Here is a 16,745-nt window from a genome sequence, read left to right on the forward strand (position 1 = left end):
GAAAATTCGGGCCCAGAAAATTATATTAGATACAAACAGGGCCACAGCTACCTTATACACAGAGCGCATAGTGCCCCGATTTCTAGAAGGGGCCCTGAAAACTAAGGTTGCTTAAGACAATGGTTTTCAAAGTGGGGCCGTGAGGGGAAGCTAAGAGGAGGCACAGGAAGATGGAGAATTGAGGAATGCTTTCAGTCCTCACACACATAGTAAACATGTTTCGTATAAAGGGGCCCCAGCTAAAAATGTACTAGTGTAGGGGGTATTGGCATGGTAAAGCTTGGGAACCCCTGATTAAGAAATATTATAGGGGACCGTCAAGTGTAGTAACGGACATGGATCCATAATCTACTCAACCCCTTCCCTCTTTTATTTACACAGTCTGGTGTCTAAGACCACTTTTACAGATCCATAAGAAGTCCTTAGCTATTTGAAACTCAGATACAACTGTAACACCCTGGCGGCGTAAAAAAAAATCATTGGAAAACGCTGCAATTGCACATAAAAACTCATAAAATGGACTTATTGATTTAAACTAATTTCTTTTGTATAATATATATTGTATTTTCTTTATATATTCTATATAGGAAGAAAAGCAAAAGAACTTAGACTGATAAGCAATATATTGCAGTCTCGGTTCCCGTTAAAATTTGTAGTTTACGCTTATAGTAGCTCAAAAACTGGAACTGCTTGAACCGCTAGACCGATAAGGGCACAACTTTGCAAATAAAGTTTACAATACCAGTTTGGTATACTACCGTTTAAACCCTTATGTTATGTTTAAGGGTGATAATTTTGGTAAGAATAGAAAAGCGTGCGAGGAAAAGAGAAGAAATACTTATGGCATCATTGATTAAATAATATACATCTTCTTCTATCAATCATGAACGTTATCATTCACGCCTTTATTATTCAATATTAATATAATATGAGATGGTGATAGTCGATAGAGAACTGAATAAAATGCCTAAAATGACGTCGCCTTCTGTCTGGATTTCTGAAAATGGAGGACCAGGAATTTGGAAAATACTTACCGGATGAGAAACAGATGGTTTGTCGGATTTGTCGATATAAATGTGCCTTTAGTCCCTTGTCAAGAATTACACGCCACTCATTATTATCATATCAAAAGCATGAATATTCATCTAAAAAATCAAGTTAGTGATGAATACATCAAGTCAGACTTTAACTCTGATCTCACAAAGATGCTTATTGTATGTAATAAACCCATTGCTAATCATCTATGTTCAAAAAATTTATGGAGAAACACACGGGTAAACATATCCCTTCCCGAGGAACCATCATTTAATTAATGGACGATATTGGTACTGATGTCATTTATAGAAATACATATAAAAATGTTTTGAGTCATCCACATCAAATGCCGATCAAGTTATCAGTAAAAAGTATTTACTAATGTCGAAATGGAACTCTGAATTTTGTACTATCTCACAGTAAGTATTCAATTTTTTTTTAAATCTAACCATAAAATATGATTCTATTTTAGCTAAACATATCAAGAATTATGCTACACAACTCAGTAAAGGGCAAAAACAACTGCTTAAATGGTCACAACAACAGGGATAGTAGCTTTGGATGGTTTGCAACTAATTTGTCTGAGACTAGTTTCTTCGCTTAAAGACTTGGGTATGATAATTAGGGTTTCCAATATTACATAGTCAATAAATATTACTTTTTTATCACTTAAGGCTATGGTTGATAGGCTCCAAGAAATGGTGTTCAGAAAACTCATAAAAGGCAAAAACAACTGTTTAAATGGTCACAACAACGGGGGTAGTTAAATTGGGTGTTGCATTATAATTAACAATTGTGTATATTCTCCATGATAATTGTATGCTGTTATATAAGCATAAATAACGTGGTACAAATCTTTTTTGATGCTCTTAATTAGGAGTAATATCGCCGGACATTACTACATTATTAGCTTTTGCTCTAAATCTTTCAGATGGATTTATTTCTAACATTTTTTTGTATTAGTATATTAATTTTATGATTTTGACATTTACTTTATTATTAATAATTAGTTAGATCTCATCGGTAGAGATATGGCTATCCTGTGTACAATTGTATATAGCAACTTCCACATGAAGAAGAGGGGTGATTATCTTTTTGATTAAACTCCACGTCTCGCTTGTGTCTTGCAACCTGAAGTTATGACATATTTAACTGAATTCCGATGTTAGAACAAGAAAAAATTATCTGGATCAATCTATTATTTCAATATTCTGTATTTATAATTTATTATTATTAATAGTTATATGATTTTAATTGTTTAATTTTGTATATTTAACTTAAATGTTTAATGGTTTATTTTTTAGTATGTAGATTATATTTAATTAAAGCCTTCTTTTTTAAACTTTGAACTTCAAATATATTTCGAAATACTCTACTTTGTCGTTCCATTAGCTATTATTCTGAGAATAAGGTTCATAATGAATTACAATTTCATGGAGTGTGACGTTTTCAAATCTACTGTAACGGATAAAAAACGTCGAAGTCAATTATATGTAGTATATATTCTGTAAACATTTTGCTAATAAATACATTCGTTATACCCTCAAAAATCATAATAAAGCAGGCAGATGATAATTACATCAGTATTTTAAACAATGATACCATATGTCTTTTTTTTCCCCTTCTCCTTGCACGCGTTTTTCTCTACAATATTATCAACTTTAATTATGTTAAGGATCAATTTGTCCCATTTCAAAGATGTTATTGCGGGTCGTTTTTACACATAAATTTCATAAAGGGCTCAGATCCCGAATAAACTTGTTTCTTTGATGCTCATTTTTTGCCTGCCAATTAATTGTTTTATTATTTTACTGCCAATAAAGCTCAGAGATCAAAGTCAGTATTTATGAGGAACATGTATTAACTATTCTTTGTCACTTATCATTTAGTTGAAGAAATTTAACAATATTTTGGAACAAGGTTAGGGATTTAAAGGAAGAGTTTTCTTAGATGAAAGAACTTTTAGAGCCTGAAGACAATAGTTTGTACTTTATAGTTTGATTTACTGTTTTTAGAGAGTGTATACAATTCAGAAATATATTTAATGTAATTTTTCCCAGCATAATACAATGTTTAAATGCATTGGTATCTCCGTGCAGGTGTAGTACCTGTATACCAAACAACACTACTTGGTATTGGAGGCATACATATAATTTCTCGGGACTCCTAAATATCTCGTTCCATTCAAGCTACAAAACTGTTAAGACTTGTTTACTGTGCCAATGGAACAAGATATCTATGGTTCTTAGACACTTAGCCCAAAAAATTTCTTCCAAAAGCCACTTTACCGAAAAAATATATACTTGATGATAATTCATAATACAATACAATGAAATTAGGATTCCCATATACTGAATGCTGCAATAAAATATGAACAATTTGAATTCTAAACTTCAAGAAAATTTATTATTTAACAATAGAATTTCAACAAAATTAATACTATATATAGATGTGTGTCTGAGCTCTCTTAATCATTAATGTAGCTTCCCTTGGCGACAATGATGGTGTCCATGCAGCAACGGAAGGCCTAGCACCCACTGCGAATCTATTCCTCTGTAATGGAGTCCCAGTGCTGGCTGAGAGTGGCTTTGTGAGCATCCGTGTTTCGATGCCGGACACTGTAGGCCTTCCCTTCGTATGCACCCAAAATGTGTTGTCAAGGGGGTTAGTATCAGGGCTAAAGGGGGCCGAATGTGTCATAAAAAGAGTTCAAAAGACTCATTCAAAAGAGTCTTGCGTCGGAGGAGATGGGGTTCTTTCATTGTTGGTGTCAAAAGTGGTCTCTCCATCCTCACAAGGCTCTTTCCAACCCCTTTTTGATAGCTCTCAGGACAGTCTGGTATAAAATCCCGAGATTATAGACTTGAGAAGATTGGCTTGGGTTTTTTTCTTTGCTCCTCGGGTCCAGTTTGTCTTTTTTACAGAGCCCTTCTTTCTATCCAACTTTTTGGACTTTCTAACAGTGTAGACGGTTCAAGTGTCATTTTCTCGACTTGTACGTAAGCTAGAGAGCTCAGGTTTGTTTTGTTTTGTAATTAATTACTTATGCTTTAATATATCTATATATGAATTAATTTCAATCACTCATCAACCTTCATTAATAATTGAATTAGTAAGTGTTCAGATTTCAATGGATCATCTGGCATTAGCCTCTCTTAGCTATTTGGATCTACAAAAGCGGGTTTGTTAGCTGAATAAATATGTCCTCACGACAAATTAAAGGTTAATTTTCTAGGTTTAAAAAAAGTGTAACATGGAAGCATAAGGAAGAGATCAATTTTCATGAGTGTTTTAGTTATTTGAGCAAGACTTGAGAGCCCTGGAATAGGGACAATAAATATGACATTAAAGGGTTAAAAAGACTACTTAGTGATATATGAACAAGATTATTTTTGTTGAAAATAGAACATTTTCACTGACGTCATAAATAAGGGAGACGCTATTAGAGGGGCTCAAAATTGATATTTTACAACATAAAATGAACATTTTTCGAATAAATCTTGATAAAACTTCATTTCGATTAAAGAATATAAAAAAAAACATAGCCTCAGCATTGAATACTACATGTTGGTAATGATAAACAGTGATTATTGAATTTACTTCAAACTAATATGTACTGAAAATCCCTATGAAATATCTAAATTTGTACAATTTTTTCGAGGAAATAGAGGGATTTATTTTTGATAGAGAGTAAGGTTAAAGTCATTTTATTTCTTGGTTCCATTTTGTCATCCAATTGATCACTTTAATCCTTAATATGAATGAAAAATCGGGGATTTATTATTGTAAAACTTGGCTATTTAAACCCCCAAAATTGCAGGCATGAAAACGCTCTAAACACAGCCCGACTTCACCCGCGTATAACTCGCTGGCTGAACGTCAATCTGAACATCTCTCATTTTTACAAGCATTAAATAATTATGAGACATATTAATATATATTTCTTAATGCCATTCAGATTGAAAAAGGAATTTAATTAAATAATTCATTTGATAGGGAGTTTATATTGTTCTTATTGACTAATATACGCAGCACAAACAAAAAAAGTGTAACTATAAGGATAACTTACTGAATAAGTAATTAAAAAATCAGTAACGATCTATGTAAATAATTTAACAAAAGCAACGACATCATCAAACGAAGAGAACCATTACTTTAAAAAAAGACACACACATTCAAGGGGAATGACTTAAACAATAAAATCAGAATGAAATCCCACCAATTATACAATGATAACGTAATTTTGAATCATTTAAAATAATGATTTCAAATACAGAAAGAATATTATTATATTTATATGGAGCAAGAAAATACGTGGATAAATTATTTTGTCCTCCTTTACATAATAGTCGCGTTCCCTCGCCGTGAAAAAGTACTTATGGATGATGAATGATTCCGTGTTCTTCCTCATACTATAATTTTAATGAATGTAGAATTACAGAAAACCTCAAATGTCTCAACAGATCAGTACAAATGATGATCATGTCGTGACTAGTCCAAGGGGAAATTATTAGGATTCATATCTCCACAATGAAGCTTTGTCTCCTTTAATTTATTAGAAGCAAAAAGTAAATCTGCTTGTTGAATTGGTCTAAGAGTCGAATCAGCCTCAGAAGTCTCTGAGACTCTAGCCACTGCTGCTACACGACAAAGTTCTCTTAAGTCAGAGCCAGAAAACCCGTTTGTTAGTTTTGAGATATGATAACAGTCTACGTCATCTGACATATTTTCACTCTGGAGAATTTGACGAAGAATAGAGACACGTTGTTGAGGTGAGGGAAGACCCACGTGAAATGTGGCAGGCATTCTTCGGAGAATAGCTCGATCTACATCTTTGGGGCGATTTGTGGCTCCCATGATGATGACACAACATTCGGGATCAGTGATGAGTCCATCCCACCATTGCATAAACTGCGCTTTTATCATTGCCGTGGCTTCATGATCCAGTGCTGAGCGATTGCGGAGAAGAGAATCAATTTCATCAATGAAGACAATACAAGGTTGAATTTTCTTTGCGAGAGTAAATACAGCCCCAGCTATTTTTTGGCTTTCGCCATACCATTTGTCAGTCAGTGCAGCAATGTCAAGATTGATAAAATGTGCAGTAGCTTCCTTCGCAGTGGCTTTTGCAATCATGGTCTTTCCACAACCGGGAGGGCCGTGAAGAAGAACGCCTTTTGGAGCACGTGTGATACTCGAAGCGGAAGAGAAAAGATGGCGCTTGCGTATTGGATCAATGACCGTTTCTCGTAGCTCTTTGATGGTGGAGTCAAGACCAGCAATGTCCTTCCATGATACTTTCATGGTTGCTGGGTCAACAAGGCTTTGTGCTACGAGATATTCGTGCTCTGTCAGTTTAAGATTTTCCTAATTGATAAGAAGTTTTAGAAGAATTATATGGGTGAAAGTATGGTTAATAAAAATCTACTTACATCAAGACCTAGAGTCTTGAGAAGGGCCTTAGCTGCATTCTCCGCTTCAACCCTTTGTTTCCTTGTAGGATCCAGGGAATTGATGATCCACCGTAAAGTGAAAAAACTAACGGTGGATAGAATTGCAAGACGGGTTATGGTCACTGCAACATGCTCAGATTCCATTATTGTGAGCTATGATCAAGGATATAATCCAGCTCGACCAACTAATAGTAATAATATAAAATTAATTAATATCAGCTTTAAGAATCAATGCTTTAAAAGCGAAACAAAATACCGAAACGATAATCATGTGATGAATATTTGTACAATGTACAAATGTCGTGGTTAAACTTTTTTTACACGCTAGGAGGACTTAATATTACTCCATAACTAACTACGCAGCCTCTATGAATTCACCCTTTTAAGTGAGCTAACAAGGTAAAGTCTGCGATGCGATGAAAAACTTGCATACGATATAAAGGAAAATTAAAGGACTCAAGGAAAATGATATAATGACGTCATCTGTGATATCTTAAAAAGTGACATCTTCCGTAAGAAAAAGATACAACTACGACCATGCTCAAGCTAACAGACGCGTTTCGCTACTTTGTTTCAAAGGTTTACCAAGAATAAATCCACAGCACTAAAGAGACAAACATTAACGTCACTTTAAATATAACTCAAATGCAGATTGGGCCAATGTTGACTGTTTTTTTAATTCGTAAATACAATACAGTACAAGTTGTAACTTGAACAAGCAGATTGTACAAGTTATAATTTGGCCGTTGCATATTAACATATTAGTAATTTAATTATAAGCCCAGTCGTGGAATATAATTATCAACCATCAATTGATGATATTCTTATTTATTATGTATCTACGAGTGATAAAAACGCAGTGGATCCTTGGACTATCTAATGTGCCACATAATAATTAATTAATACAATGTAATTACATTACGATTACATAATATTAATATGACAATCATCAAATGAAATTTCAAGAATTTATTACAAAGAAATTCGTTATTAAATATGCTTCATCTCATTTTTTGGTTGCAACAATAATCCGTTTGTACAAGTTACTACTTGTACAAAATCGTAACTTGTACATTAATATGATTCTTTATACTTTAATTATCAACACTTTTAGAATCTATTAATCAATGCTGCGTTGTACTTTTCCAGGCAGGAAGTTCCAGCTCATATTTTATAAATTATCTATCCTTAATTAAATTTATATAAACTTTAATATCCTGCCAATGCGTCCCTAAACTTCAAATTGAAGGATCCATGGTACAAAGAAACACAATCACTAGATAAATAGTTATATGATAAGAAGACTATTTAATCAATTAATGTTACTTGGAAAAAAAAAGCTGTGGAAAATGATCATGGAAAATATTGACCTGATGAAAAATATGACATTGTAGAAAGCTGTCCTTCATATGCTATACATTTCAGATTGGATAATACTTCAACAAACATAAACATCAAATAATTAGATTAAGGATTCAAAGTTGCGTTGTCGTTTGGAAAATCAATTTAGGGGAATTAATATACTCATTTAATACAAAGTTCTAAATTAATTAGAAAACCGAATGAGAATTTAAAAAATACATAGTATGTAAGATAAAAGTAATTCCATTATTAAAAATATTAGCAATGTAGCTATTAAAAAAAGGAACTTATAGTTGCATACATGAGGCTTAAATAAGAAAACAACTAATCTATACAGAAGTGTTTTAGTATACCAATACACTGAAGTCAAAATAATACGTATATCAGCAAAACGCGTGTTTTGAAACAAACGAACACTAATACATAATTAGAAAATAACGGTTTCTTTTTATTCGGTGAACTCATATCCTCGACATTCACACACAGAATCTAGCCTACCAAATAGTAGATTTTCGCTTCCAATACGATTAGGAATGGATGTGAGGAACCTTGATGTTATATCGGCTCCAATAAAACTTTGAATAATTATACTACTCATTAATATGAAAGTGCCTATACTGATCAATGAAATAATATTCTATTGTCTTCTGAAAATAAATAAAAACGAATTTTATTATCCGAGTGCAAGAAAAAAACCATACAATTAAACAACATAACATCGATCATCTTATTGATAAATATGAAATAATTAATCAATATGTCACATATGCATTTGTGGAAAATAAACTTAATCCTAATCTTTTTTCCCCAAACCTAATTAAAAATATTGTTTATTGTTCCTTGAATGCCCTTAATTTGTTTAAATATGTATGAATATCTTGTTTGAATCACCAGCCTTCAAAGAAGGCGTTAATTTAAGCGTATATATTGAATCCATGCGTTTTCCATCTTCACTCAAAAAAATTAAAATGAGTAATTTATGAAAAAAACATATCGGAAAAGGAGAAAGATTCTACACTGGGGGTTTAACTTTCTCAGCTGTAGACGACTCTGCGATTACTTCTTTTTCCTTATCATTGGATGAAGAAGAGTTTTGAAGAGCTTCGAGGGATGGAGTGGAGGATTTATCTTCAAGCTTAGCCGTTAAAGATGATGACGTATTCAAAGATGTTTCAACTGACAGTGACGAAACGTTGTCGGAGGATTCAACAAGAGCTTCGAGTTCCTTTTCGCTTTTCTTCTCATTACATGGAGCAATCTTACTGAGGGATTCAGATGAAGCATTTTGTAGTTCAAGAGACAACGACTCTTTCCCCAACTCATCTATATTCGACTCTCCATCATTTTTTACATCTGCTAGACATCCATCCGAAGGATTTTCTTCTTTGGGTACAATCTCGGATTCTCCATCATTTTTTACATCAACAACACAGCCACCCGTAGATTCTTCTTCTTCTTCTCTAGGCACAATCTCATTCAACCCCTTAGTTGGATTTCCTCTTTTTTTTTTTTTTCTTCAACAAGTCTAAATAATTTGGAAACTTCAGTGATATCTTCAAACTTTCGTCTTTCTTTAATAACACGTCTTGCGAGTCCTATCTGATCAAATATATTCCAGAGTAAGACACCAACGATAATATCATCCTTAAGATAAAAGACGACTCCCTTGCTGATATCCTCCTTTGGACCTTCATCTCCATTCTTAATAAATACACTATGAGTAGGTAAAGTTGAATCAGTAATTCCAACGGCCTCAAGACCAATATCAGGGCCCAAGTCAGACCAGAACATGGATTGTTTGCTGTATTTCATAGAATTACCAGTCATGTTCTCTCCAGCTATTCGACCAGATGTCACAGCATGATCGTGATGTTCAATTCTTCGACGTCCTAGTAAAGGGTCCTCAAAGCTAGCGACGTCTCCAGCAGCCCAAATATTTTTCCTATAAAATAAAAATTATTACTAAATTATTTCTATGTAATAACATCAAATTACTTGGCTTTAAATTCTGAATTAACTTTGAACCCTTTCTGATCTAATTCTAAATCCCCAGATTCTGCTAATTGTGTATTGGGATCAGATCCTACTGCAACTATAACATGATCAACCTTTAACTTTGTTCCGTTCGCAAGTTTCAACACCACTTTTCCCTCCAACATTTGAGAGGATTTGACCATATTCTCTGTTATAACCCTCACACCTTCCCCCTTGACTTTTTCTGTCATCCACATTGATAAATATTTTGGGAGTACAAGTGCCATATTTCCCTCTTCGGGTATGACTTGAGTAACAGAGAAATTATTATCAATAATTTTACTACGTGCACCAAGGGCACAAGAGAGCTCCGTTCCCAGGAAGCCTCCTCCAATCACTGCAACGGATGAAATCTCACCCTTTTGGATGAGAGCATCAATTTTATTGAAGTCTTTGAAACTTTTAAACGTTGAAAGGGAGCTGGAAGGAATTTCCTTCAGTTCTGGTAGGATTTTGGGTCTTGAACCTGGATTATTTATAATGGTAATTAATTATATTATTTAGAGAAAAAAGGGACTTTTTTATAATAAGAACCTGTGGCTAACAAACATTTCCCATATTCTATGGAGCCCACTTTGCCATCCCTTGAAACTAAATGTGCTACTTGTTCATCACTATCTAGGGCAGAGACCCATGTGTTTTTAAGTACAGAAATCCCTCCTTTAGAAGAGTCTTCTAATTTATCTAAAGGTGTATAAAAGCTCTCAGGTTCATAATATAGAGATCTTTGCCGCCCATTCCATTGTTCAAATTTCATAGAATTTTTTAACTCGGGATCCGAATTGTAAAACATTTCCTTTGAAAGAGGAGGTCGCATATAAGGATTTTGATCCTCTGCTCCAACGAGGAGGATTTTGGCTCTAGCATCATGGGCTTTGATGGATCTATATGCGGAAAAAGAAGCAGTTCCAGCTCCGATTAAAAGGTAGTCCACACGAGATGGAAGTTCCATTCGCGGAGGTGGAGGAATATTTTTTTTCTCATCTTGGATGAAATATTTGTAGGCGAAAAATGAGCCCAATCCTAGGGCAGTGACTCCTAATCCAGCACCCAAACTCTAAAGAGAAATACAAAAATTGTTAATTATAAATAAAATTAATAATTAAAAACCGGCTAATAACAAAAAAGTTAAAAACCATTTCCACCTACCTTTAAATTTGAATTTTGATTAAAATTAGAGCCTTGTTGATTCGGTTCCACAGTCGATAAGGCACGAAATCCATTTGGGTTCCATCGATGTAGGACCTTATGTCTTACACATCTCGTGTTTCTAAGTAAACGAAGACTCGACTGCATGTTCCTAGGAGAGTTCTCTCGATGTGCCGAACTCTAATGCAAGTAAAAACAACGTGAATAAGAATATTATTAAAAAAACGCTTTTTGTGCTCTTCAATCAATGAATAAATAAATAAAATGAGGAAAAACAAATTTGAAATGACGTCACTAATGTAAACACTCAAATATCACATTGTCACGTGACATCTGCTTTGTTGATTTTGTCCATTTTGGGGGCCTTAAAATTCAAGTTTTATAACAATTAATTACCTTTTTCATAAATATTAAGAAAAATAGGAAACTAATGGATGTCAAAATGGGACCATCAAATAAAAGGACTTATTCTTTACTGTCTATAAAAATTTATCCCTCTATTGCCTTTTTTATTTAATAAAAATACCCTAAAAAGTATTAAAATATGTTATTAGTTATTAAATCCTTATATAATCTTATTTCCAAAGTGAAGACGATAAATTAACTAATTATTAACTACTACAATGGCATCCCAAACATTTTTGAAATTGTTGGGATTTCACGTTAATTTTTGGTTTCCTTTTTTTTTTTTTACATACCGGCCGGTCATTTAATGCAACTTTTGGAATGACCCAAATATATTTTTGATGACATGGCTAAAAATGAATTCAATTGGATCAAAATAAAACTGGATCCACGAGGTTAAATTTAAGGCCATGGCCCCTAAACGACTCATTTAAAAATTTGTTGGGAATAAAACTTTCTGTTCACATATTATTACTCAGGTCCTTTAATCTTTACCAAGGACTAATGTTATATTTGTTGAATTTGAAGCATAGGCTGAAAATAGTTTTTTTTTTTTTTAATTAGTCCGATTAAAATACAACGGTTGGTTATCCTAGTTCAGAAAATATGGCTATCTGAAATTTGGTCTACACTACTTAAAAATTTTTGCAGACATTAAAAAAAAAAAAAAAATACTCTATTTCTTTGGAACATAGAGAAATTCTCTATGATTGGGAATCTACCTCGGATTGCAAAAATAAAATGAAAAAAGATTTGGAGTTTGAAGGCCAGAACTTCAAATGTTCACTAAACTTCATCAGATTCTGAGATGGTTAGGTGAAAAATTACCCTCATTCATTGAGAGATTTGACATGATTATATCCTATTTTGATTGATTAATATTAATAATAAATGATGAATTTTAATTCCTTTTTGCATGATTTTATAATTTACTTAAAATACCAAACATTTTTAATTATATAAAAAAAAAAATTTAATTCTGTTCGCTTAAATAAAATAATATGAGCTCAAACACAAATTACAGATTGATTTGGGATGACCATAAAGGATATATATGATGGATTTTGTGCTTTTCAGTTTTCACACAGTTGTGCAAAGTATTCATCCGTCTCTCTTTAAAATATTAATGTAATTTGATGAATATTTTTATATTTGACTGCCTCTTACGGCTTCCCAATTTCAATATTGCCTTTCTAGCTTTTATCCCTTACGATTTATAATTTAATACGAATAATTACAGTTTGATCTTCATTACTTAATATATTTTATCTCAAGGGTTTATTGATAAAAGTATCTGTAAAAATAAAACGTGTGTACTTATCGGCCACCACTCAAAAATCGAAATGTACTTTCTCCCTCAATGGCAATCTTTGAAAAGTTGCCAAAGTTCACACAAATAGATCAACTCAAATAATGAGATGAACTGATCGCATATTATATAGTTTGATGATGGCTGGAATTGAAGCAAATAAAATTTGTGAACATTGCGAAGCCCCTGCAAAGCTTCAATGCGGTGCCTGCGAATTGGTTTGGTATTGTTCCAGAGAACATCAAAAGCGAAAATGGAGGGATCATAAAATGATTTGTATTGCTTATAGGATCGAAGACACTCAATCTGCTCTAGGAAGGTTATAATCCTTGCCATTTAAGTATTAAAATGAGCTCACGTTATATTTTCAATGTTGGAATGAAATTTAATTTGATTTTTCATGGAACCTACAAATTTTTTGATTAAATCGGGTTGTTTTTTTTAGACAATTGAGAACCGCTCGGGATGTCAAACAAGGAGATTTGATTATTTCTGCACCTCCATGTGTAATTGGACCAAGATTGGATTACCCTAAGCCGTCTTGTCTGGGTTGTCATGTCATTCTAGATGAAAAAATGAGCCTCTGCGAAGGAGGCTGTGAATACCCCCTTTGTAGTTCAGAATGTCATAGAAAGTTTCACTCTGAAGAAGAATGCAAATTACTCGAAAAAATTAAAAGTCCGGATAAAAGGTGTGAGATTGTAACAATACTACGCTTTGCTCTCTTGAAAAGTCAAATCCACGAATCTATGAAAACTGATTCTTTTGGAAGATCATGTTGATGAAATCAAGGCATCTTCAACTCGATGGAAAAATATTGAAGAAGGAGTTCTTAAACATTTAAAGGAAATAAAGAGCGATTTAGACATAGAGGAGGATCAAGAATTGGAGAGACTCGTCGGTATTTGGATCACTAATAGCTTTGAGCTCGAGCGGACGGATCAACAATTATTTGGAGAAAAACGTAGGAAAACAATATCATTACTCATTTATAATTTTTACCAGTATATTTATGTAAACAGGTGCAGGAGAATCAATTCAGGGTCTGTACGATGTTCCATCGCTTATGAATCATAGCTGTGTAGGGAACGCGAGACTCGTTATTAATAGTGGAATGTATATTGATGTGTATGCAGCTGTCCCCATCTCAAATAAGGCCCCAATTACATTTAATTACATAAGCCCATTAGAAGACTACGATCGACGTCAAAAGATTCTCAAAGAGAACAAATTCTTTGAATGCAAATGTGAACGTTGTGAGGATCCAACTGAGTTGGGAACTTTTTCAAGCTCTTTACTCTGTCAAGTTTGTAAGAAATCCCCTTCAACCCGTACGAAGGACTCCAAAAATTATGAATGTAGGGACTGCTCAGAGGTTATGAGTGAGAGAGATGCAATGAAAATAGCTAAGTAGGAATGAAAAAATGTTACAAAATTGCTTTAACATAATGCTTTAATTATCCATAGTTCCTTGATGAAGGGCAAAAATAAGTTGCATCGTATTGGAAAAGCATGGGTAACCTGCATACCTTTTTTGAAGGAGTACCAAGACATTTTATGGGAGACTCACACATTCATTATCGAAATCAAAATGACTCTTGTTCACCTCATTCGAAGCAATGCAGCCATATCTCAAATGGACGAGAATGGTAAAAAAATTCAAATAGAGAGACAATCTTACTGCAATGATGTACTTGCAGTTCAAGATATTATTGATCCAGGGATGTCGTTAGGAAGAGGTTAGTTAATTATATTATTCCATGATAAATACATTATCTTCCTCCTTACAGGACTCGTACTTCACGAACTGCACGCAGCTCGAGTATTTTTAGCAAATTATAGATTCGAAAATATGAATGCAGAGAAGGAAGAAGAACCCTCACAGGAGGATAAAATGGAATTATTAATGTCGCTCTACGATGCATTAGAAAATCTCATGGAAAGCTGGAAGTGTCTTTTGTAGAGCCCAAGGAGTCCGCCATTGGGCAACAAACCAAAATAATGCATGGGGAAATGGTGGAATTGGAGCAATACATTGCTATGGTGAAGGAAATTTAGCCCAAAAAATATAAATTTGTAAAACATTGTGAAATCGCATTTGATAAGTCCATTATTTAATAATTAATAGCTGTCTACTAAAAAAAAAAAAAAATAAGTGGTGTACATTTATAATATAATTATAAAATATATTGACCGCACATTGAACCGAATATCAAACATTTTCTTTTTTTACTTCGTAAAGTCACTGAACCTATTATCATGAAAATGTTAGTTCGAATTTTTCCAAACAAAACAAGCCAATTAATTATAAAAATAGCAATGAAATAGCTTCTCTTCATAAATAGAATCAATTTTATTAATTAAAGCATATGGTTAAATTGCCCGGCCGGCCATCCATGTGACTCAACTTGAACTGTTGACAATTGTGCAATATTTATTGCATCAAAACCTCTCAGCTGCAGCTACTCTAATTGGTCACAAAATTTGATTAGTAGACTCAGACTGCATTCATTTATTATAGAAAATTTAACAAAATGTCACTTGTTAGTCGATTAGCGCTTGTAACCGGTGCAGCGGGTGGAATTGGTCAATCAATATGTCGTGTTTTATCAAGAGAGGGATGTTCCGTGATTGGAACCAGAATGAACACTGAGAAGGAGGATGTTGTTCTCTCTGTAACTAATTTTACTTCCTATAAATTAAACATGGCCGCTTTTTTGTTCTAATTTATATTTTCACTTTACTCATTGTTAGGCCTGTGTCCATGACTTGAAGGATCAAAAGCATGCATCTTATACAGTGGATGTGTCCAATGCTGGAGAAGTTAAGACTCTTTTTTCCGACGTAAAACATTTATTAGTATCCTACTGATATATTTAAAGAAATTAATGAATAAACGTTTATTATAGGTCTTAAAGGAGTATGGAAGGCCTCCAGATATTATTGTTAACAATGCAGGTATCGTTAAGGATGGATATTTATTGAAAATGAAGGATGAAGACTTTGATAAGGTTATTGATGTCAATTTAAAAGGTATTTTTTTCTTATGAATAGATTAATAAGTAATTTAATTTGATAGGTACTTACCTCATGACCAAACATGCGAGTCAGGCTATGAAAAGATCCCAAAAAGCAGGCTCCATTGTCAATATATCGAGTGTGGTGGGGAAGACAGGGAATGTTGGGCAAACGAACTACTCTGCCTCAAAAGGTGGTGTCATCTCCTTTACCAAAAAGTGCTGCAAAGGAACTTGCAAAGTTCCATATTAGAGTGAATTGTATATGTCCGGGATTCATTGATACTCCCATGACCAAGGATCTACCTGAGCATGTAAAGTATCTGTTAGACAGTGTTAATTTCGTCAACCATGACTAGGTGAAATGTTTTGTCAGCGAATGTTTTTTGCATGACGATTACGAGACGAAACGGCACTAATTTTTGGAATGCTACGTCTGAATACAACAAATCTTTCTTTTCTTAATAAAATATGATTAACGTGATTTAATGTGACGAAATTAACACTCTCACTGGAAGAGTTTCAATCATATATTTTCATGGTTGTTTTTTATACTATTTCAGGTCAAACAGATGGTATTGTTTGCAATCCCATTAGGATGTTATGGAGAGCCAGAGGATATTGCGGAAACCGTTGCATTTTTGGCATCGTCTAAGGCGAAATATATCACGGGTACATCCGTGGATGTGAATGGAGGGATGTTATAAAGGAAGGGAAAATTAAGTTGTTTTTTTATTTGTGAAAAATTATATTTTTTTAATAAGTTTCTTTATTCGATCGATCTTATGATTTAAAGGATATTATGAACTTGTTATAGGCCCTTCGATCGTGTTCCAAAAAGTTGTATATTTAACAAAATATATAGTATTTATAAAAAACCATTTTTACTATTATTAACCTCATTTTTAAAGGATGTTAGGAACCAAAGGAATATTGTCTTTAGACTTAGTGACATTTAAGAGACATAAGTCTATTTATAGA

General features: G+C 33.5%; 4 protein-coding genes across 5 annotated transcripts; 2 read left to right on the forward strand and 2 right to left on the reverse strand.

Moving 5' to 3' along the window:
• Positions 1-5,023: 5,023 nt before the first annotated feature.
• LOC121132008 (outer mitochondrial transmembrane helix translocase) lies at positions 5,024-7,152 on the reverse strand. Of its 2 annotated transcripts, none has more exons than XM_040727438.2 (3): positions 7,074-7,152; positions 6,468-6,673; positions 5,024-6,402 (listed from the first exon to the last, which is right to left on the reverse strand). In XM_040727438.2, exons 2-3 carry the CDS (start codon positions 6,630-6,632, stop codon positions 5,527-5,529), a joined length of 1,041 nt encoding a protein of 346 aa, XP_040583372.1. In that variant the 5' UTR covers positions 6,633-6,673; positions 7,074-7,152; the 3' UTR covers positions 5,024-5,526. The 2 variants fall into 2 exon arrangements, with proteins under 2 accessions (XP_040583372.1, XP_071750204.1); XM_071894103.1 differs by lacking the exon at positions 7,074-7,152 and adding an exon at positions 6,745-6,924.
• A 1,352-nt stretch (positions 7,153-8,504) lies between these two features.
• LOC121132009 (apoptosis-inducing factor 1, mitochondrial) lies at positions 8,505-11,774 on the reverse strand. The gene is made up of 4 exons (XM_040727439.2): positions 11,034-11,774; positions 10,419-10,941; positions 9,846-10,350; positions 8,505-9,792 (listed from the first exon to the last, which is right to left on the reverse strand). Exons 1-4 carry the CDS (start codon positions 11,178-11,180, stop codon positions 9,327-9,329), a joined length of 1,641 nt encoding a protein of 546 aa, XP_040583373.1. The 5' UTR covers positions 11,181-11,774; the 3' UTR covers positions 8,505-9,326.
• Positions 11,775-12,830: 1,056 nt separating this feature from the next.
• Positions 12,831-14,825, forward strand: LOC121132010 (uncharacterized). Its single transcript, XM_040727440.2, has 5 exons — positions 12,831-13,087; positions 13,193-13,711; positions 13,770-14,157; positions 14,215-14,486; positions 14,538-14,825. Exons 3-5 carry the CDS (start codon positions 13,814-13,816, stop codon positions 14,708-14,710), a joined length of 789 nt encoding a protein of 262 aa, XP_040583374.1. The 5' UTR covers positions 12,831-13,087; positions 13,193-13,711; positions 13,770-13,813; the 3' UTR covers positions 14,711-14,825.
• A 370-nt stretch (positions 14,826-15,195) lies between these two features.
• Positions 15,196-16,645, forward strand: LOC121132011 ((3R)-3-hydroxyacyl-CoA dehydrogenase). Its single transcript, XM_040727441.2, is given in 6 exon segments — positions 15,196-15,422; positions 15,502-15,591; positions 15,657-15,780; positions 15,827-15,978; positions 15,980-16,078; positions 16,328-16,645. Coding segments are annotated over 6 exon segments (750 nt in total). The 5' UTR covers positions 15,196-15,281; the 3' UTR covers positions 16,472-16,645.
• The last annotated feature ends 100 nt before the right edge of the window (positions 16,646-16,745 follow it).

This window comes from Lepeophtheirus salmonis, chromosome 1 (assembly GCF_016086655.4).
Source record: "Lepeophtheirus salmonis chromosome 1, UVic_Lsal_1.4, whole genome shotgun sequence".
NCBI lineage: Eukaryota > Metazoa > Arthropoda > Copepoda > Siphonostomatoida > Caligidae > Lepeophtheirus > Lepeophtheirus salmonis.

Coding starts and splice junctions, on each gene's coding strand:
- LOC121132008 (XM_040727438.2), bottom strand. CDS start 6,632: ATGGAATCTGAGCATGTTGCAGTGACCATAACCCGTCTTGCAATTCTA. Junction 6,403..6,467: donor TCAAGACTCTAGGTCTTGAT/GTAAGTAGATTT, acceptor CTTATCAATTAG/GAAAATCTTAAACTGACAGA.
- LOC121132009 (XM_040727439.2), bottom strand. CDS start 11,180: ATGCAGTCGAGTCTTCGTTTACTTAGAAACACGAGATGTGTAAGACAT. Junction 10,351..10,418: donor GAAATGTTTGTTAGCCACAG/GTTCTTATTATA, acceptor TAAATAATCCAG/GTTCAAGACCCAAAATCCTA. Junction 9,793..9,845: donor AATTCAGAATTTAAAGCCAA/GTAATTTGATGT, acceptor TTTATTTTATAG/GAAAAATATTTGGGCTGCTG.
- LOC121132010 (XM_040727440.2), top strand. CDS start 13,814: ATGAATCATAGCTGTGTAGGGAACGCGAGACTCGTTATTAATAGTGGA. Junction 14,158..14,214: donor GATGCAATGAAAATAGCTAA/GTAGGAATGAAA, acceptor AATTATCCATAG/TTCCTTGATGAAGGGCAAAA. Junction 14,487..14,537: donor AGGGATGTCGTTAGGAAGAG/GTTAGTTAATTA, acceptor TCCTCCTTACAG/GACTCGTACTTCACGAACTG.